At 33.8% G+C, this 22,398-nt stretch overlaps 5 protein-coding genes across 6 annotated transcripts; 3 read left to right on the top strand and 2 right to left on the bottom strand.

The window, feature by feature from the left end:
* Window positions 1–1,120: 1,120 nt before the first annotated feature.
* On the top strand, window positions 1,121–5,497 carry IWS1 (Transcription elongation factor (TFIIS) family protein). Its single transcript, XM_022049311.2, has 10 exons — window positions 1,121–1,308; window positions 1,434–1,872; window positions 2,615–2,955; window positions 3,041–3,170; window positions 3,267–3,329; window positions 3,404–3,481; window positions 3,785–3,876; window positions 3,969–4,031; window positions 4,112–4,295; window positions 4,982–5,497. Exons 1-10 carry the CDS (start codon window positions 1,289–1,291, stop codon window positions 5,078–5,080), a joined length of 1,509 nt encoding a protein of 502 aa, XP_021905003.1. The 5' UTR covers window positions 1,121–1,288; the 3' UTR covers window positions 5,081–5,497.
* A 507-nt stretch (window positions 5,498–6,004) lies between these two features.
* LOC110819959 (F-box/kelch-repeat protein At3g06240-like) lies at window positions 6,005–7,546 on the top strand. Its single transcript, XM_022049316.2, has one exon. It carries the CDS (start codon window positions 6,363–6,365, stop codon window positions 7,503–7,505), a length of 1,143 nt encoding a protein of 380 aa, XP_021905008.1. The 5' UTR covers window positions 6,005–6,362; the 3' UTR covers window positions 7,506–7,546.
* Window positions 7,547–7,948: 402 nt separating this feature from the next.
* On the top strand, window positions 7,949–10,841 carry LOC110819945 (mediator of RNA polymerase II transcription subunit 22a-like). Its single transcript, XM_022049298.2, has 3 exons — window positions 7,949–8,210; window positions 9,535–9,600; window positions 10,400–10,841. The coding sequence occupies exons 1-3, from the start codon at window positions 8,031–8,033 to the stop codon at window positions 10,625–10,627; spliced, it is 474 nt and encodes a 157-aa protein (XP_021904990.1). The 5' UTR covers window positions 7,949–8,030; the 3' UTR covers window positions 10,628–10,841.
* Window positions 10,842–11,665: 824 nt separating this feature from the next.
* Window positions 11,666–15,695, bottom strand: LOC110820010 (nitrobindin heme-binding domain protein). Its single transcript, XM_022049378.2, has 3 exons — window positions 15,457–15,695; window positions 15,199–15,339; window positions 11,666–11,975 (listed from the first exon to the last, which is right to left on the bottom strand). Exons 1-3 carry the CDS (start codon window positions 15,610–15,612, stop codon window positions 11,859–11,861), a joined length of 414 nt encoding a protein of 137 aa, XP_021905070.1. The 5' UTR covers window positions 15,613–15,695; the 3' UTR covers window positions 11,666–11,858.
* A 463-nt stretch (window positions 15,696–16,158) lies between these two features.
* Window positions 16,159–20,746, bottom strand: VPS25 (E2F/DP family winged-helix DNA-binding domain-containing protein). Of its 2 annotated transcripts, XM_088216407.1 has the most exons (7): window positions 20,597–20,746; window positions 20,402–20,489; window positions 20,170–20,309; window positions 19,175–19,228; window positions 18,956–19,044; window positions 18,793–18,868; window positions 16,159–16,595 (listed from the first exon to the last, which is right to left on the bottom strand). In XM_088216407.1, exons 2-7 carry the CDS (start codon window positions 20,458–20,460, stop codon window positions 16,474–16,476), a joined length of 540 nt encoding a protein of 179 aa, XP_088072533.1. In that variant the 5' UTR covers window positions 20,461–20,489; window positions 20,597–20,746; the 3' UTR covers window positions 16,159–16,473. The 2 variants fall into 2 exon arrangements, with proteins under 2 accessions (XP_088072533.1, XP_088072534.1); XM_088216408.1 differs by having other exon boundaries at window positions 16,560–18,249; window positions 20,402–20,731.
* Between the last annotated feature and the right edge of the window lie 1,652 nt (window positions 20,747–22,398).

A 22,398-nucleotide genomic window follows, 5' to 3' on the forward strand; every position in this document is an offset into this window, starting at 1 on the left:
GAAAAACGAGTCGGAGGTATGAAATTTACCTCGATCGGCTGTCAAAAATCTCCCCAGTGCGGCGGCGGGTGGCGGTGGCCGGCTTCTCCGGCGTCTGGTTCGTCTTCTCCGACGAGGGCAGGCGGCTAGGGTTTTTGTGGTCAGGTGTGGGGGTTCTATTTATACCCTTTTGCCTTTTGATCTCAGCCGTCCATTTTGATTTAATCTGGGCCATCCGTTTTTGATTGAATCTGGGCCGTCCGTGCGATTGCATCTGGACCGTCCGTGCGCACGCTTGATCTAGGCCGTCCGATCGCGCGTACGCGGATGGCCAACATGGCCCATTCCCGGTCGACGTGGTTTTGCCATGTGGCAGGTCCTGGTTGGCCAGGACTGCTGACTGGGTCTGCTGACGTAGCGCTTTTTTTTTAAAAAAAAAACCTAATAAAAATATTTAATAATAAAATAATAAATTTTTTTCCAAATTTTCCAGACGTTACAATATATATATATCATAGGCCAACTATACAATGCAGCATCCTTAGTTTCTTGGTGCCTTTTATTTTGTTTTTCTTTTTATTTTCAGTCACACTTAATATAAAACAATAATATTGACATAATGTTTCAGAATTTATTCAATGAAATTACATATGTATTTTTATATAATGTATATCAGACTAATTCATACTCTTAGCCTACAAATTGATGAAACTATATTTTTATGTATGTTTATTAATGAATAATTCAATTTATAGGAACTTTAATTTGAAGTTGAAGCTACTATACAGACTTCATTTATGTGATTATATAATATGTATTTATAGGAGATTGGTATTTAGGTGTATTTATAAATTATTATTCTTCAAATCATTATAAAGATTCAGTTTTATAGGGCTATTATTGAGATTTAAATTAATATTATTGTGCTAGCCAGCAAGGGAATGAGAAATTAACTAATATTATATATTTTTTGTCAATATTATCGTAACAAGAAATAATAATTACATATTAATAGAAATTAAAATTAAGATATGAATTAATTTAAATCAAATAAAATAATACATTACTAAATCATCAGTGTCACCGATTGTTTTGAATCGGGTCGGGTCAGCATGAGCTGAGAAAATATAAATCGGTGCGGGCTGCAGGCTACTTGCAAAGTCGATCAGAAGGGAAAAGCGGACGGCAGAATTCTTTATCTACATCAGTTTTCTCTGTTCTTCATCCGGTTCTGTTCGAACACGATTCTCTGTTATTGCATCGTTTATTTTGGAAATTCTTCTTGTTCGTCCTTAGATTCACAGCTGAGATGGGTTACGAAGACAATCCGTAAGTTGTCTACTCCTCGCTTACTTTCTAGGGTTTTCGATTACTAGTTCCATATTTTGTGATTTGATGGCTATTTAGGGTTTTCGATTCTCAATTGGGTAACTCACAAGATTGTTTCTTTGCAGGTATATTGATGAAGAAGGAGAGGCATTAATGGACTATGATGATATGCCATCGGATCGCGAGCCATCGCCAGAGCCTCGCCATGGAATGGACAATATGGAGGACGATGTCGATGACTGGGACACGCGCGATCGATCCCAGACGCCCGTTTATGACACAGACAAAGTCAAGCCGAGGAAAAGATTGGTCAAGAAGGGCGCGGCTGCGGGGAAAGAAAGTACTGTGGTTCCGGAATTGGTTGACGAGGATGACGAAGATTTTGGGAGGGAGGCCTTCCTGTCAGATATTAAGAAGAGCAACAGAGGGAAGGAAGGAGGTGGGAGCGGGAAGAAGGAGAAGAAACAGAAGTGGGAGAAGAAATATCCCTGCCGTGGTGCTGGTGGTGAGAAGAAGTCGGCAGAGATTGAAGAATTGTGGGATTCTATTGCCCACAATCCAGAGGTATCTTTTTACTAGTCTCTTTTTATGCCTTATTGGTCATTTATATCGAGTTTTATTTTCTGAAGAACTGAAAAGAACTTGTTTGATCTTTGATTTTTGGAAATTGGTATGTATATACTTCGAAATTAGGATTCTTGATGCTTCAACATCAATTTGTTTTGCTTCTTGTGGTTTTATTTCACTTTATATATTCTGAGTCTTATCTTTTAATATTTGATTTGCTCATTTGGTGAACTAAGATACGGTCTTGATAGAACAAAAATTTTTTTAGCTCGGTGAGATGAAAATAGTTAGTCTTGGTTTCTTAATCTATATGTTGACAAACTGAGCATTGGTTATTGAATTTTAAATTGTAGTATATACTGCTTAGCTACTTATTTGAATATCATCTTTGTTGTTGACTTTCATGGTTGGTTGAAATATCTGCCTAGTCTACTAATTTTGCCACTGTGATTGTTGCTTCTTCCTTGCAGTTCACATATTCTGTTTGATTGTGTGAGGGGAGCAGTATATTAATCCACACATTATGCCTTCTGAATTCAAATTTTATGGTTAATTAATTTTTTACAGAATACAATTTAGTGTAATAGGATCATGTAATGTTCTTGCTGGAATCTGATTAAAAAGTCTTGAGAAATTATTTTTGTCCGAGTTCCATTTTTTTCTTTTCCTCTCAATGTTTTTTAACAGTTGGGGGCATGTTTCATTATAAAGTTGCTAATTATGCCTATTTTTGTTATAGAATGATGAAGAGGGTGTTAGGACTGTGGATGATGATAACTTCATAGATGACAGTGGGCTAGACCCGTCTGAAAGGTACGGAAGTGACAATGAAGCACGCTCTCCAAGTCATGCTCCTCAGGCAGAGGAGGGAGAAGAGGATGAAGAAATAAACCAACTTTTCAAGGTGGGCAAGAAGAGGAAGAAGAATGACAAAAGCCCTGCAGAAATTGCACTGCTAGTTGAGAACGTGATGGCTGAGCTTGAGGTCACTGCAGAGGAAGATGCAGATCTTAATAGACAGGGAAAACCTGCCGTTAATAAACTTAAGAAGTTGCCTCTTCTTACCGAGGTTCTCTCAAAGTAAGCTGCTTGCTTTCAGTTTTATTCTTCTGTCTCCTCTTAACATTCTAGCACTTATATTTCTGATAAAACCCTCTATCTGTAGGAAGCAACTTCAACCTGAATTCTTAGATCATGGAGTTCTAACTCTGTTAAAGAATTGGCTTGAGCCCCTTCCAGATGGAAGTTTACCGAATATAAATATCCGTGCTGCTATTTTGAAGATTTTGACAGATGTATGTTACCTGTTTCTCCCATTTCATCTGTGTAGTAATTTCCTCTGCCTCCAGATAAACTTTTTTCAATACTAATATTTTGCTTTTGGCATGCAGTTTCCCATTGATCTAGATCAGTATGATAGGAGAGAGCAGTTGAAAAAGAGTGGACTTGGAAAGGTCCATGATTGCTTCATATTTTATGATTTTGACCAATGCTACTTAGACTTATGTCTATTTTTTCTCTTTGGCAGGTCATTATGTTCTTATCGAAGTCTGATGAGGAAACCACTGCCAATAGAAGACTTGCTAAGGATTTGGTTGATAAATGGGTAAATACTATCTTGAATCTGAGTCTTACACGAGTTCAGTGTCTGTGTTCTGACCCATAAATCTTGTTGCTCCATTGGTGGAGAATGGTGCTAGATGGGCAATTGTAATGTGGATAGTGTTGTGGTTTAAAAATCATAATTTATTCTCTCAAAGTATTGAAAAGAAATTGATTTTGAAAATTTGTTATTGTGTTATGATTATGAGGATGCTAATGAAATTTTAAGAACTCTGTTTTACAGAATTTTTATCTGCAGGACTGACTTTCTTCATCATCTTTTATTTCCTTTTTAATTGTTATGCAGAGTCGCCCGATTTTTAATAAGAGTACAAGGTTTGAGGACATGAGAAATGTTGATGATGATAGGATTCCCTTCCGAAGGCCATCTGTGAAAAAGTAATTTTCTTACCCGTTTCTCAGGCACACTATGTTATACTTTTAAGAACTTTGCATTTTCACATGCCTTTTTTTTGTAAATTACTTCACAGACCAACAAACAAAGCTTCAGCCATGGAATCTAGAGATGGTGACTTCGATCTGGATATTTCAAGGTATAATGTAATAAACTGATTTTGTTTGCTTGATATGACTGTTGTCAGTTTGTCAAATGATATTGAGACTCAAAATTCAGGGAACGCAAAGCTGGTCAATCTTCTGGACAGCAAGCTTCAAGGTCAGAATCATCTTCTAGGCAACATGCCACAAGGCCAGAGGCAACACCAATGGATTTTGTTGTGCGTCCCCAGTCCAAGATTGACCCAGAAGAGGTTCGAGCCCGTGCTAAACAAATTGTACAAGATCAGCGCCGACTAAAGGTGGGTTTGCTCTTTCGACAAATGAGGTTTAAAAACAGGCTTGTTACCAATTTATCTTCTTACATTCTTACGAAAGTGATCCACTTCAAATGTGAATGGGTCATATGAATTGATTTTCTGTTTTCTTTTCTTTTCTTTCTTAATATTTTTTTTGGATATGATGTTCCCTTTGTTGCCTTTGAACTGTCAAATGGTCATTTTCTTCATCAGCAAGCTGCTCTCTGGACTCGCATGATGAGATCTGTTGTCCCCTCTTTGATGATATTGGGTGCAGTAGGAGTTTAGCTGCTTCTTGATTGGACAGTATTTTCTTCTGGTATTAGTTGCAGTATGGCACTCAGATTTTTGTAGTTTCAATATGCAGCTGAGATATGGGATTAGCAAAAAGAAGGGCTTTAACAATATCATTACAAGGAAAGAATGATGTTCATGGTTTATTGGAATAGCTTCATTAACATCATTATCATATTCAGTCCGAGTAATAATATATTTATGTATCGTTAGTGCACTAAATGCCATGTTGGACCAATTTTGTCTCATGAAGCGATATCTAGTTGCATGAGGTTCACTTTTATAATGTATACAACTTCGAAGCTAAGTTCATCTTGGTAATTATGTGAACATCTTCCCTGAGACCTCCTATCTATTGATTCTTAGTTAAAAGTTAAAAACTTTTTTTATTTCAGATGAATAAGAAGCTGCAGCAGTTGAAGGCACCAAAAAAGAAGAAGCTGCAAGCCACAAAGCTTAGCGTGGAGGGTCGTGGCATGCTCAAATATTTGTAATCTATTGCAATGTGTATTTAACTATGAGGCAAAAACTGTTCAATGCTCCTGTGCATTTTAAACTCTGATGTGGGATTGTGGAATGGAGCGAGACAAATGAACATTGCAGAGGTTCTTCGGCTGTTACTTCAAATGCCCGACACAATTAGTCTCCTTTTCACTCTAAAGTGGAGGTTTATGTAGTGGGTTCTCAATGCGGATCTAAATTGGTAGAGAACCCTGAAAATTATAAGTGAATTCCATTGATGGTCCCAGCATAGTTAAATGTTTATCCAACTTAGGCCTCTAGCTATGGTGCTAAAACTATGTTTCTTGCGGGAATTTTGTAAAGAAAGTTGAAATCTCATTTATGGTTGTGCTTAGTTGATGTTGTGATATTAATGAATAAAAAATAATTCAAAATTAAAACTTCTTATAGCTCCAGCTATTTTAGTGCAATTTTCTGGTTTGAAGGATGCATGAATAACAAGTTAAATTTAAGCTTGAAAGCTGAAAATCAGATAAGTATATTTTAAGTCTATGCTATTGATGTTGCTAGGGCTACTGTAATTAATATTTCTGCTGCTGTGATTAGATCTATTATCCATTTATGTTTTGTTATAATAGCAAAGTACAATAAAAAGATTGTACCAATTACTAAAGTAATATTAATGTAAGTTTTCTTTTCTTTTTACATTACTTCATTACCCTATAAACTTAATATGAATGGTAAATGTTGAGTAAAAATGTTTATGAATTCAAATTTTAATTAAAATTTAAAGAAAAATGTAAATAAAAATCCTTAATATTAAGTGAAAAAATAACTTTGCTACAGCATCTATAATTAAGAAAATTATTCTAATAATTCGTTTTTTTAAGTTCATAAGTTAATAATTTGTAAGATAAGTTGAGTAAAACAAACATTTAATTAAAAAAGAAAAAGTAAAATTAGACAATCATATCTTGTTGTCATTGTAGCATAAAATTAGGCAGTTAAAACTTCTATTTCCATTCCAGACCATGTTCAGAACATGGTTAGCTGGATTTCCAGTAAATACAGAGAAAATCAAGATGATGAAAATGGAGACGATGAAGCAGAATACAACAAGAAGAGAATTACCCTTCTGGGATTTTCTTTTCACTGCCAAACATGAATTCCACCAGGAAAATAAGTTCATCTTCAGACGATTATATTAATTCTTCACCTTCAAACCATCTTGCTCAAGATCTCCTTCTTGAAATTCTCTCAAGACTACCCATCTAATCTCTGGTTCGATTTTCTTGCGTCAACAAATCATGGGGAATGCTCGGCCGCGACCCTGTCTTCACCGCACTTCAAATCAAAAGATCATCATCTTCAACTTTCAATTCCACTGCTCTAATCAGAGCTCACGCCGTTGAAGGAAGCTTCACCTCCTTCTTCTCAGAAAATCAGGAGTCTCACACGGTGGATATCCCATTGGAGATCACTTACAAAGACGTTCAGATTGTTGATTGCTGTAATAGCGTTTTCTGTGTCAGTCCTTCCCTTGATTTCGGCTTCAATAACTATTTTCTCAACCCTGCAACCAGAGAATTCAAATCTGTGTCTGGAGATAATTTAGGGTTTAAAGAAATTAGGACTGTAACTCTTGGGTTTGGCAAGCTGGTGAAAATCTTTAGTCCTCACATAATCAATCCAGAATCTTCAAAGCTTCAATCTGAAATCCATGTCTACACATTGAGCTCCAATGCTTGGAGAAACACAGGTTTTATAGAAGCAAATGTAGGATCTAAACTCCATAAATCAGCAGCTAGACTGAATGGTTTTCTTCACTGGAAAGCAGAAGAAATTAACAGTAACAAGCCCTGTGAATTCATCTTCTCCTTCAACCTATCCACCGAAGCGTTTCGAAAACTCCCACTACCTGAAATTTCGAGAAACTCCACGGCCAGATACTGGTACCCGTCTCTGTTACACCACTCACTTTCTGTAATCGTCTGCCATGGAGAAAATTACCAGAGGAGCAACAGATTTGACATCTGGATAATGCACGAATACGGTAATAACCAGTCGTGGAACAAGAGAATCGCCATTGATGAACCTCACCTGAGGATCAAAAGAGTGGTGGGGTGTTGCAGAAACGGCGAGGTGATTCTAACGAACTTGAATCAGGAGATTTTGGTGTTCGATCCGATAAATCAAGCAAAAACAAAAAGAGTAAATCTGAGTGGAGCTGAGGCAGATCAAATCCAGATGTTCGATTACTTAGAGACCTTTGTGGGGATCGGAGGAAGAAAAATGAATCTGCAGATTCTAGATAGGATGTGGTTCGGGTTTTACATGTGTTGTTTGGTTCTGTTAATTGGTTGGCTGACTCTTCTTCGATTCTCCCAGTGGAGAGTAGGCAAGAAAAAGAAGAGGAAGAAGCAGAAGAAAAGCACACAAGCTGCTGCCATTTTCTGATTTCAGCTCAAGCTTGATTTGTGTAGGTTTTTCAGTTGGATTTAAATGACTTGTGAAATTACTAGTTTAATTAGAAATTTTTAAATTAAAATTTTAATTTCGTACATAGTAAAAGTGAAATAATACTAATAATAATAAAAAAAATAATTTTACTCACTTGTGATGTATTCTTATCATAATTCAAATATTACAATTTTTAAATAATATAAATTGCGATCTAGTGGTTCGCTAGTTTTAAATGCAAACATTTGAATAAATTAAAATTAGTAAAAGAGTAGCAATAAATTTTTTAAAAATAATAATTTGATTTAAAAGAATTAAGAAATAAATTACATGGTTTAATTTTTACATTAAAAAATTAAAAAATATTTATTATGACGTCATCTTATTTACTTATTTTTTAAGACCGAGTCAAAAGGGGCTTCTATATAAACCCTCGATTTTAAAGCTGGAACCAACAAAATCAAATTTTCTGGGTGGGAAACGAATGCGGATTTCATTTTCCAGGTAAAACACAGAGCGAGAATGATGAACAAAGGTGGAGGCTTGGGAGGTGGGGTTGCCGGCGGTTCTGGAGGTGGAGGGGGTCCCACAGCCGCAGCAGCGGCCGCCGCCGCACAGAAGCAGAAGGCTTTGATGCAGAGAGTGGAGAATGATATCGCCAACGTTGTAGACAACTTCACCCACCTTGTCAGCGTTTCGCGGGTAATTTTCTTCTTCTCCTTCTTCATATTGTAGTTTCAGAGGATCTTTCAGCTCTGTGTATAGTATAGTTGTGGTTGTGATTAGCTGAATTTGCTGGTTTCTGGTTGTAAAATTCCGGTTCTTTTCTTCTATTTGTAGGTTTCATCTGTTATGCTCTGATAAACACACACACACACACACATCTCATTCTGTATGTGTTAGCGCACCTTTCATCTTTCCCATCTTTATTATTTATCTTCGATTTTGTTTTTAAGATTTTTGTTTAGATCTGTATTTAGAATAACCCCATCGATTTTAGCTTATTTTTCTTTTTGAGGTTTTTGAGTGTCAGTCATGATTTTGTTTGGTGTAAATAATCAATTCACTAATGAGTTTTTAAGGCTTGTGCTTGCTGTTTGATGTTTGTGATGCAGGCTATGTTTGGAACAAATTAAGATTTTTTGTAGAATTTATCTGGAAATCTGTACATAGTTGAACTAGGAGGGAGTGAAAATTTGGTTAAAAAATGATGAAAGAAAAATTAATCGAATTTGGAAATCATTGTTCCAATTCCACTTGAACTTTCGGCTCAATTTTTGTCATTTCTAATGAGATTTTTACTATTTCCTAGTTACGCAGATGCAAATTTTTTCAAATGCATTCCATAAAAAAATCTTGATTTTGTACCCAAATTAGGCTTTTTTGTTTAGATTTATATGTACAAGATCATGATGGCTTTTTGAATATCAGTGATGACTCCTTGTTTGTAAAGAATCATTTCGCCGATGGATTATTTATCTGATTTTTATGGTTTATTGTTGTCTAGATCTGTACTTAGAAGACCATGATGGGTTTTCGAGGTTTATGCTTGTGTCTGATGGTTGTTTACTGGGTATAATTTGTGTTATTTGACTTAAAGGGCATGTTCCTGTTGTAATTTCCATGAACCGTCGCTAAAAGATTACTTTACTGAAGCTTAATTGTCTTCACTGGATAATGTTTGTGCCATTAATTGATTTTGGTGGATGCTTTAAGTATGGAGAAGGATTAACTTTCCTTCTTCTTGGATGCCACCAGCTGGCTTGTCCTTACGATTCTCAAGAAGCTATTTGACTGTTTTGTCAAAGGAAATTTCAGATTTTCACAAGAATTTTTTTTTTTAATTTTCTGAAAACTCTTTTTGGTTTGACAAAAACGAAAACATGATAAGGAATTTCCTTTCAATTTCTTTGATTTTCTTAGAAATTCAAAATGAAGAAAACTTTTAAAATTAAACAGTACCTATTTTTTGTATGTATTTTCTTGTTTGATGTCATATTCATTAGACAGCACCTAGTTGTTGTAGGTGACTGATCTACCTGTCAGAAACTCACAAGAAGCTTTCATGATGGAGATTCGAGCGGCCAGAATGGTAAGAATCAGTGCTTTCTTGTTTTTTTATATATATATATATATATCTTGCAGCCAGAACGGGTAAGAATCAGCTTTCTTGTGCTCCGTCTCTCTCTCTCTCGCGTGTACATAACTGAACTAAGAAAAAAGAATAGAAATCTTTAATGCTGTGTTTTGTTTAATTACTGGTCAATTTCTGGTTTTAATTTTCACATTACTCTTTGATATGTATAATTAAAACATTATTTGTTGCACTTAAGTTATTACACTGCCATCTTGAATTCTTTGGTGGTGGGAATTGAACTCACACTTCGAAAGACAGGAATTGGATTCCCTCCATCAAAGAATTAAAAGTGGAAGAACAGAAGTCAAACACTATAAATTATGTTTTCCATATATGCATATTACAACAAGTATGGGAATTAGAAGTAGGAATTGACCAGTAGTTGTATGGAAACCGAACCAAATACAATCTAGTAGATTCTGGACCTTATTAGGCATTCTAGAAATAGTTCACTATGGTGTCTGATGTAGCATGGAAGCTTAAGGTTACTAAATTATGTGCAATCCATTTTTTAGGAACTTGTTTAAATTACGTTAAAGTTACTTGAGATCATCCAGGTAGATGTGAATCTTGTTTTGTATTAGAAGGTTGTGGAATCCATCGAGAATATGTAGAACAAAATTAAAAATTTTATGCTAAAAGAAAAATGATAGCATGGTTGGTCAGCTTAAGATCTTAATTGTGGATCCACGACCACAAGTAATCTCAGATTTTTGGTAACTTGTTAGGACTGATCCATTTATATCATCAACAGGCTCAGGCAGCTGATTCTCTACTTAAGTTGGTATCAGAGCTGAAGCAGACAGCAATCTTTTCTGGGTTTGCATCTCTTAATGACCATGTTGAGCAAAGAACATCTGAGTTTAACCGAGAGGCTGAAAAAACGAATCGGATGTTAGCTCGAATTGGAGAGGAATCAGCTGCTAGTCTCAAAGAGCTTGAATCCCATTTTTACTCCTCTGCACAGAAGACAAGTCAGTAAATCTAGCTGTTTAACCATTTCATTTTTTAATTTCTCTTGGTAAACAAAGACGGAAACTTTTTTTTTTACAAGTAGAAAATGAAGCCCTGGTCTCTTATTCTCAAACTGATTTTGCTTCCTATTAAAATATTCCTATTTTGATCATATTACCTGGAAAATTTTGATGTAATTTAATATTATAATAAATTATTGTTGCATGTATTTGGAAGTAGGATGAAGTCGATGCCAGTTTCAATTTCTGATGTTATTGATGCGATCAAGAAGCAATATCAAATGGGATCAATAAAAAGACTCAAGTAATTAGAGAGATAATTATATGGATTAGTAAAGAACTCAAACGTAATGACAGAATGATAATATGATATGAAGACAATGCTGCAATTGTCATTGATCGATTAGAATGAAAATAGAAGAAAAAGTTTATATTGGTGCAATTTGTTGCTGAGTTGTAAATTAAAATTTATTAAAATAGTTTTATAAACTTATTGGGTGTTACAAGATGAGGTTGAGGGTTAGATGCATCTTGAATTAACTTATATAAGTTATAAAAAAATAATAAATTATGTTAAAATACTAAAAAAAATAAAAGATTTATAGAATTATATTTAAAATTAAAATAATACATTCTAAATTCTATAAAAAAAATAAAACATCAAATTTTATTATTAAAATTTTATGTAAAATTATCTATGAATTTAATTTTTATTATTTTATATAGAATTTTTATTATCTTATTGAAAAAAATAAAAGTTTACAGATAGATTTTATAAAACTTTTAAATTTGTTTCAGAACCACAATACCAATAATGATTACAAATTAAGTAGCTATTTATGATTAAATTAACCAATGTTAGTTTGTCCCTGTAATTATTTAGAATACTAAAATACTAATGAAAATAATGGCTCATGTTCTACTTTTACTGCAGCCCTTAATAGAGAGAGAAATAAAAATTCATCTGGATTTTTTAGGAGAAAGAAAGAATTTATTTAATGAACTTTTATATTTCAATAAAATCATATGAAATCTTTCTAACGAGATTTAAGAATAGATTAGAATAAAATTAAGATTGAACCAAATTAAATACAGAAATTTAGAGAAACTATACTAATAAATTAAATAAAAGGACTATATTAACAAGCAAATATAACGACAGTTTGAGGTGGAAAAGGAAAAGGAAACAAGTATAATGAGTTTCTAATCTCTTATGAGGAAAGCCAGAAATATTTCCCATCAGAGCTTCTTGAGCACTGCTTTCAGATGTGGTTTCAGACCTACAAGGTTAGCTATCTGAACTACATACGATAATTCTCTGTCCACCAATCTGAATACTCGATTTATCTCCTTCACCTATCCAAGAAACAGAAATGTGATCATTTCTTGAGTCATAATATAGGTAACATCAATTGGTGGGAATTCAAAACTCTCAGCTGTAACTGTCTACAAGTTTGGTAGACACTAGTCTAAGCATAGTAGATCCAACATTACATTTCTTTCAAATATATTCTATTCCTAAAGATTTTATTATTTGATATATAAAATTTAGTCATAACTTACATTATTGAACCAACTCCACTCAGTAATCTTAACTTCAAGGATGGTAGATTTTCTATTTTTCACTTAAAAGAAAAGAATCACAAAAATACTGAACATAAATTAATTTGAAATTAGAATATCAACTTTCAATATTTTGTTGCACAGGTATTATATTCTCATTCCTGCTCCATAAAATTAAAATTTGAACCAAAATCAATCTCATTAGCTAGGTTAGCATTCCTCTTCTCATTTTTTTGGAACCTTCACCTGCAATAACTTTCTTTCTCACCCATTCCAGATTCTTTTTCTATCCAGGATCATCCGCAATACAGTAAGCAGCTGGTGGTATGTTATCCTAATGTGACTTCCCATTCCTCCTCTGCCTTCCAACACTTTCTTCTTTCTACTCTTCCATTCTAAGATTTTTTTTCTTGACCAAGCATATCATCATTTATATGGTGAAAGTGGAAGAAGTCAAAGTTAGGATTGAAACAATGTTTTTCAAATTCAGATATAGAATTAGGAGCTATCCAATATGAAGAACTTAGATTCTCCCAGCCAAGGCAGGAGTAAGAGCTAGGACCAAATACAGGAAGTAAACCATAACTAGGAAAGAGGCTAGACATATAAATCGCGAAAATCACTATGTACAGGAATTTCCATAAAAGATTCAGTATCTGGAAAAAAACAAGTTATGAGAATAATCATGACTAGGAAGTTTACATGACTAAGAAATGCGATTAAGGTAAGATAAGTGCTTGAATCCAAGTTGAGAAGCATGTTTACTTCCAAGATTATAAAAATATAATTGTCATAATAATCATAATATTAAAAAATAACATAACTAATAAACATTTTAGGTGGATAACAATGCCCCTGGCTCACAACCAAAGATCATCCAAGAAGAGTCGAGGGATGAATATCTCTCAGGAGAATACCTAATCGAACAAGTGTGTACAAGAAAATTTTTTATTTTTTCCCGATCATTTCATGAGCTAATGCCCCCTCATCATCTTAACTACGAAGTAAATGTCTGCCCTGATTGTCTATAGACACACAATCGCCATGTCAGTAATAACTTTCAGAGTACAACCTTATGCTTCCGATGCCAAGTATTGTTTGAAATGAATTTCTTCATGAAATACTTTTACTCAACCACTCACCAAGTCTGGTTGCCTGAAATCTCACTGTTGATTAAACTTCTTTTGCATGAAGGCTAAGTATTTACTATACACTTTCATTCACTAGCACGGTTTTCTTGCTGCACCAAGTATTTCCATCAATTTCCTACCAAAGTATGGCCTAAGACATACTTTGATAATTTCACTGATGATTTGATAATTTCTCACTAGATTTTTGATACATGTTCCTGATATACATACTAGTACATCCTTATTTCTGCCACTAGCTGCTGACGGCTCAGTACAATAATAGATTTCCATAGGGTGAGGAAATTCACCAATGATTCAATAATTTCTCATTAGATTTTTTATAATGGTTCCTGATATACATACTAGTATTTCCTTATTTCTATCACTAGCTGCTGACGGTTCAGTACAATAATAGAAAGGAAATCCATAACAAACTAACAGAACTGCAATGCCAAATGCAATAGTAGAAAGGAAATCCACAACAAACTAACAGGATTGCAATAACCAGAAAGAAAATACTACCAGCTGTGTCAAGTACACCTAACCTGTCATTCTGTCAATTCAGTTAGCCATTTCAGCCTTAGCTTTCGTTTAGTCAATCAATAGTCGTTTGCTGTTATTTTCCCTTTTTTTTTATGCACGCCACCTTCACTGATTATCAAGGTGAATTAATCTAGAACGTACCACTCCCTTATAGGAGGCACATGAGACCAGATGTTTATTAGCTTCTTTCAGCTATATCCTTGTGACAAAATGTTTTGAATTCTGGGGGTCTGTAATAATAAGTCTCTCAGCCAATAAAATTACTTTTGAAGAGCATCATCCTGCCAAAAGCTTAATTTACTGCTATACTTCATTAGCCTTATGAAAACACATTTATCCCAATTAACATGTATTCTTCAGGCATGGTACCTTGATGATCTTTCTGCATGAAAAGATGAAACTTCTATTGAATATGACCAGCATCTGAAGGTCCTCAAACTGGATGATTCCTGATATCTAACTTCAAAGGATTGGTGGCCAAATGTGCAATTTTGAGAATTATTCCCATCCTAAATGATGAAGAGTTTAGGCTTTCTTATATGACTGGACCATCTTGACAGCATACCCCTGTATGGCACTGGTGAGCAGAAACAACAGACCAATTGCCCTTTCCGTGTTTCATGTTATTCACAAGACCATCTGCCTATTCATCATCAAATCACCTAAAAGAGGAAAAATTAGTTGAGATGACTTTCTAAAGTTGTATTCCATATATCAACACCCAAAATACATTTCCAGAACTCAAATACAATATCGATCTCTGAAGCTTATTTCTTCCAGAGCAGTTGTTTGATACAACACTAAAGAACTACTCTTTCAAGTTGCTTCAACTGAATCAATCTTAATTCATGCTTAATCTAATAAGCCAAAAATTGGTAAAACATCTCTTCTAAGGATAACCCAAGAAGTGTTACTAAAACAGTCGCAAATAAAGCATATCTTCTAAGGACTACTCAAGATGTACTGCCTAAAACAGTCATAAATCTGGTTGCACATTCATTTAAAAATTCGTAGACCAATGGTAAGAAACTGACGAGAACTACTTGAATTCTTTCAGAGGGAAAAATAGCCATGTTCAACTAATAAAGAAGAACTAGTATTCTTGTAGCTATCAATCAACAGATGAAATTTACCTTAGAAGCATTCCCCACAAATTCACTATGAAGCTCCATAATAGTAATTCATGCATTCCAAGCATAACCTAGAACTATGTCATTTATACATAACAACAAAGAAATCAAACGGCAACGTTTTAGGTTAAAGTTGAAACCCTGTCAACAACTTTGACTTCCGCTGTGAGAATGATCTTTGTAATTCAAACAAAGAAGAATGTGCAGAAATACCTGAACCTCAACAAGGCCAGTGCTTTGAGGAATGACAACTTCGATACTGCCATCAGGCTTAGGACGCCAATACCCATTTTCGGCGTGCATAGGCTCTCCGGAATTAAGCTTCCATGTCTTCTGAGTATAAGCTATCACAGGCTGATCCGCCATTGCAGTACATTACAACAGTAATATAAATAAAAATATGTCCATTTACAGAACCAAGTAGTTCCGAGTTGTGTGAAAAGAGTGTGAGATTAAGATGAAGAGTAGTACCTTTCCAGAATGGGAGAAATGGAGCTCCTCACCGTAGGGAAAGGATGAGATGGTGGGATAGGCACCTTCACCTTGGCCTCGCCATGTCCCCAGAAAGTAAGATAGCGGTGCGATTGCAGGATGCAGCGGTGGTGGTTGCCGCGACGGTGCCTCCATGTATGGCGTTTGACTTCTCCGATTCCTACTCTGGTTTTCTCGTCTTCTATCGTCTCCCCACTCCCATGCTCTCGTTACTTATGGGCTTTTTTTAAAATTATCATAATTTTCTAGTAAATTAAATTATATTTTATTGACATGTAAATCAGTGAAATAAAAAAGTCATTTTAAAAATAAAATTTAATTTCAAAACTAATTTATGATATTTTAAATTTATTTTTATATAACTTAATTAATAATTACCTTTAAAATTAAATAAAAGTGAATAACACATTTAAGTCTTTTCAAAAAAAAAATTATCAATTTTGAATTAATTTTAAAAAATAAATTTCAAAATAAATTTTATAATTTAGAATTATTTTCAACATTTATTTTACCTTTAAGCTACAAAACAGTAAAAATATTTTTATAATAAAAGTTATTTTGGTTTTGTTTGCTCTTTTTCTTTTTTTTCTTTTTACTCGTGGAGGATTATCCTTTTTTATTGTATCCTCTCTTCTTTCTTTATCAATAATATTTTTTTTTTATCAGAAAACATTTATCTAATTTTATCAAGTAATTAATGTAATATTATTTAGTATCTAAATTAATATACAATGTTAAAGTAATTAATACAAAAAGTTATTAAATTAATATGAAATAGTATAAAGCCACCTTCAAAACACCATAGATCTTTCTTAAACAACCTTACTTTGTAAGATTTTATAAAGAGACTCATCTCTAACAAAAGTACAAATTCACTGTTTAACATAAACCATGTGCCGAAGAAATTCTGTCAACCATGGTGATGCAGCCATCCTGTTATGCCATCCTGTTATCTTGCAGACTAGTTTTCTTACATAAGTTCCTGGCAAACACACTCTACACAGAGAACTTCACACCTTCATCATCAGTTGAAGTTCCTTTGAATATTCCAAGTTTGCCTTTGTGTTCGAGCTGCTTCAGTGCTCGCATTAGAATTGTGCGATCCACCCCATGAAGCTCTGCAGCAGGCAAACAAATAGCCTAATCAATGAGGGAAAATTTGAGGATGCACAGAAATAGAATCCAGATTTCAGTTTCAATTAACAGATCAACAACTGAGTATATGCAAGCACAGATGCAAAATGAGTTTTAATTTAACACTTAATGCAAGAGAAAGATACAAATGCAAAGAATAAGAAATATATTCATTTAAAAAAAAAAAAGAAAAACAGAGGAAAGACCCATATATATACTTAATAAGACACTGTATCCTTATGCAAAATAGCTAAAGATTCCTCGAGTCTTCTCCCACAAGAAAGCAACGGAGACCAATCTATTTCACAAGGACGGAGACCAATCTACCTAGCATTATGATCCAACCACAATGCCCATCAACCAGCAAATATTGTTCCTCCATGAAACATCTTAGCTACCTTCTTCGCCCCAACCCCCTGAGGGATCTATAGTGGAAACACTGAGGGAGGGGGTCAACGCATGTGGTGCCAAAAATATCAAAGAGCTTGAACCAAAAGTCTCCAAATCACATCATAATACAATATGAGAGGCAATGAGAATTGACCTCCCTGAAGCACATAACACTTATCTGGAGATAGACTAACTTGCAACAGATCATTCAATCATACTGTGCCTGTTCAAGAGTTCTAATGAACAAAGAAAAAACTTATGCAGAAGCACAAGTTCGAGATGAGAATAAAATGATTATCCTACATGTTGTAAAATCCACAAGAATGTTGTATAATAGTTTGGAACCAATGCCAGATTGAAGGAGATGAGCACATTTGGTTCCAAATTGAAGGAGATGAGCACATGGCCAAGTATCTCCGAGATAAAACCAGTCGCTCACAGAAGCAAAGCAACTCTCCTACTTATTGAGGTAAGTCCAAGAAAGAATCAGCAACTCAGAGAAGGTCTTCTGAAAAAAAAAAAGCAAAACTAAAGGACTTTGTGGGCTTGGCGGATGTCTTCCTCTCTCCCTTGTTTCTCAATTGTCTTAGTTTCATTCTTATATAATTTCCTTTCAACATGGACAGAGTTTCAGATTTTTCAATTGAGGCAAAATTGTTTAGATTCTCAACTGAAGAGGGCGGAAGCTCTTTTAGATTACGCATCACTGAATTCTCAAGACAAGGAAATTTAGGATCTATCTGAGGAGAGAATGACTGAATTGGCTGTTAGTTATAATCAGTAATCTGGGTTATCATCTCAGTCCTTTGACCAACTTTAGGGAACCTAAATAATTACTTGGCTGAGGTTAATCATAATGCTAGGTCAATTTTTGGCTTTAATCATAATATTTATGGGGAGTAAGAGATTTGATGCTATAATCCCACAAGACGCAGGCAGAGCAAGATTAAGAAGTCTCTATCAGGCCATAGAGAGGCTGTCTAACTTGGTTGGCAGTTTGATCTCTAATAGAACTCTACTCATCAGAGTTGAAAAATCCAAAAGCCTATTTGGAGGATTTGGACTACAGCTATGGTAGTGCATGGAGGGAGAGATGGCAGTTTCGTGAGTATTGTGTCAAAGCCTTCTTCATGTTCAGGCAAGAATGCAATTTGGTATTCGTGCAACTAAAGGCCAATGAAGACGAAGCCACGACACAACGCTCTTATTGAAGAATTGCACCAATCCCAAGAAACTGCTCGGAACAACCTGCCAAATCCTTTTTTTGGGTCAGATTTTCCCCTAAAGGACACATTTAAGTGTAGGCTAGTAACAAAAACAGTCTCAAGATTACCAGTGTTGTTATTTATAAGCAAAAAAGCAGAATTTATTTTCTAAGTTGCCTTCTTCCTAACAAAAACAAACAATAGCCAAAACCCTTACAACCCAAAGAAGAAATTGCCACACTAACAGAATTTGCAAACCTTTAGAAAATAAAATTTCAATTTCAGGAAAAAAATATTCACGTTACTGTAATTCAACTAGCAAATGACTACCAAATGGAGAATATTGTCATTGACCAATGACCATATTTTCTTGCTTCCTAGCGATTAGCTAAAGCCAGCTCACCCTCCCCAAAAGAGAGAAAAAGAACAAAATGCCTCTATTTAAAGGGAGAAAGAAAAGAGGCAAGTGAGAAATCATGTCAGTGAAATACATAGATCAGCAAGAGAATCAAGTAAGAACTGGAATTTTCAGAAATCATCTCCAAATTTTACTTCATATAACACATCAAATGAAATAAGTAATGACCTGTTCCACGAGATTCAGTCCCTGAACATATTTCCTCGATAGTCATAACACTGTCCTCTAACCCATTATCAGCAACCTGACCAAAACATACAAGCAAATAAGGCAAAAATACCAAAACCAATCAGTGAAGCATAGTCCATTATAGAAGTTACATCTCACTCACAAAGCGTAAAATAATTTCAGCCCAATCTTGAATGCGGTGCCAAAGGATAAGGCATTTCCTGTGTCCTTTATCCAACCATTCTGCACGTCCTGTTAGATCAAAATGGCATTTTTTATCTTAAAGAATCGTCTTCCCTTACTGAGCATAATATGATAGAAAGTGGGAGCGGAAAGAAAAGAAACAGAAAAGAAAACCCATGCCAGCAAAACTACAACAAACCTTCTGAGACTAAAGCCGAGAGAAATGCTTCCCTAGCTTCATGACTAAGAGATCCTACGCAAATGCAAAGAAACAACCAGATAAATGAATAAATGAAAACCTTATATATCTTCCTAATATTTTTAAAAGCAAAAAAATCCCGTACTTTAAAGTCAATATATAGTAATTATAGAAAATGAAGCTCAGCAACTTCTCAAAATTTAACTTATCAGAGCATATATATATAATACACCATCTCTTCAAATTTGTTCCTGCTACAAAGAAATTAAGCCAAACATCAAAAACTAATCACCCAAGCACTCCATTGCTTCAAGAAGCCATCTAAATTACAAGATACAAAAATGTAAAGTCAGTTTAAAAAGAAAATATGCCTCTTATGGAGCTCTCTGGTCACAAGCAGAAACCATATTTATAGAAGTAAAAACTTCTAGCAGAGGCAAGTCGTCCAATTTTACAGTATGAAAAATCTCTTTGCAATTCTAGGGAATACTGATCAAAGGTGTCAGATTCTAGACTAATATATCAGGACAAGGGTCTACTGTACACATTTGATTAGAAGAGAAATATCCAATTCTACACATTGCCAACAAGTTTTCATAAATCTGGATAATAAATTAGTAAATCTCATCTTACATCAGAAATCCACCAATCTGCACTTTTCCATGCATATACTAAATCATCTAAACAATCAACTGCATAACCACCCTCAAGTTTCCACCAGCCAATCTCTTCCAGAGAAAGACAGACAAATTTCCAGGAAAAATGCTGGACCATATCATCATGCTGACAAGTCACTTGGTCAAAAGCATGTTTTCCTTAAATATCTTTATCTCCATTGCTAAAATGCTTCGATATACTTGTACAACATAGCAGAAAATCTTTAACGTAAACAGATAGAAATGCATAATTTTGTTAATTTCTCACAACCATACAAGTCTAATGCAACAGCCATCCATGATAACATAAAATTGAAAACTAACTAGATTAGTTCTTACTTTCAATCACTGGATTTGAGAAGAGAGGAAACTCTTCTTCCAGTCCAACCACAAATATCTTTTGTGTCCTACAGTAATCCAGAATAAGTTCCTTCCAAAGTTGTATCTGTTTCTCCCTGGTGTCCCTCACTGGCTGCAAGCTGCAACAGAACTAAACCCTTGTCAAGAACCCACTTACCAATTAACCCACGACAGAATAGAGCGTAAAAGCACTAAAAAAAGAAAATAATACGTGAAATATGGCGGGTAATTGAAGAACTGTGGAAGCTTAAAGTCGCCCAATTTCTGCATCTTCCTATTGCTTCCTTAGTCCCAGCAATCTGCTTGAATGGGATGATCCCGATTGCAAATCTCTCGCGATCAGGAATTTGAATGAAAGCAATGGTCGTTCAAAACAAAACCATTAGGAAGAAGGAAAAAAAAAAACCTGCTAAGTTAAGTTCCAGAGATAATTATGTCTTCTATCCAAGGACTCCATGGAAATAGGCCATTGAGGTTATCAGAGAAAGAAGAAAGAAGAGTTTATCGTAGGAGCTTGCCCAGACGTGGACCTCATCAATTACTTTTTTAGATTTCAGTTAAAAGTTGTTTTTCATTTAGTAAAAGTTAATTTTTTTTTAATTTTCAGTTAAATTATTTTTAGCAAATTAAAATATTGTTTATTTGATAAATTTTTTAATTTATAATTAAATGCTTTTTTGTGTTTACAAAGATTATTTTATTTTTTGTTTTTTGTTAAACTACTTTAGTTAAATTTGTTAATTATTATATTGTTATGTTTATAATCTGTCCATGTTCATGGTACAATTTTTTTTTATTGGAAGATTAATTGTATAATTGTTAATGGATAAATGTACATCTTATATATTATATTTTTTTAATATATAGTGCAACAATTTATATTTTCACAAAAATGTGAGAACGCACATCTTAGATATTTTAATACTTTATATAATCCTAATAATGTTAATCTATAAGTATGTGCATTTTCAAAATTTTCTCTCCTGAAACGAGAAAATGGAGCATTATGTAAATATCAAAATTTTGTAATCTTCTAACAACTATTATATAATTAGTCAAACAAAAATTAAAATATAATTTATTAATAAAATTATAAATAATGAGAGTAATTAATTAATTAGGTTTAACCCTTAATTAAATAATTTTAAATTTTAAATAAAATACTAATCTAATTATTTTAGTATAATTCATATTATTTTAATATGATCTTTTAATTGAAATATAATTTTGTTTAAACATATTTAATTTGTAAAAGTTCAACATATATTGACATTAAATTTATTATAAATTTTAAAATAACTTTGACAACTTATCTTTTCCATAAATATATATGTTTCATCAACATTTAAAATATATTGACAAATAATCTTTAACTAAAATTGGATATAATGTGGTTAGTTAAATGCAAATAGGATATTTTGATTGCGAAATAGTGGGTTCTTAAATTTACAATTAATTAATTAAGTGATTAAATCTTTTTTTTTTTACAACTAAAATCACTCAAATAAAAAAATTCATATAAATAAATCTAATCAAAACTTTAAAGCAATCAAATATGCAAATTCATGATTAGACATTGTGAGCAACTAAATACGTGTTTACAATAAATAAATCCTCTTAGCACCAAAAGTTCACTACAATCAATTAAATATGTCAATGATACAAATATAACTGATTCGTAGGTTTTAATCTGCACATTAATATAACAAGATTGGAAATGACTTACGCCTTAATTTCGAAGATCATGAATTAAACATATTGATTCTTAATGACATGAGTTTGCTGAAAAAAAACTTGAAAGCTATATGAGTTGCATTTGTGAAAGAGAGAGTTTAGGTGCCACACTGTTGGATATTGTGGAAATAACTCATGGCTCAACAATGAAGCAATGAGGTTCTAGAATATGAGGTACAAGATTATCATGCTATGCATGAGAGAAGGATTTGTACAAATAGTTATTAGAGAACTATTGTAACTATAAAAATCTTTATGAACTCGATTTAATATGTGAAACCCATGTAAGAGGAAGTACCCTGATTGTACATAAAAAATTAAAGAAAAAGTTAGTAGTATAAGAAGCTTGTGAAAAGAATGATGCACTTTGGAAAAGAGAAAGAATTAAGGTGTAATGCTATGGACATTACTAAAAAGCTAGTAAAAAAAGGATGTAAGGGTAAATTACTCAATCCAACTCTATACTTGATTTAT

This window comes from Carica papaya, chromosome 3 (assembly GCF_054855325.1).
Source record: "Carica papaya isolate Zhongbai chromosome 3, ASM5485532v1, whole genome shotgun sequence".
In the NCBI taxonomy this organism is placed as follows: Eukaryota; Viridiplantae; Streptophyta; class Magnoliopsida; order Brassicales; family Caricaceae; genus Carica; species Carica papaya.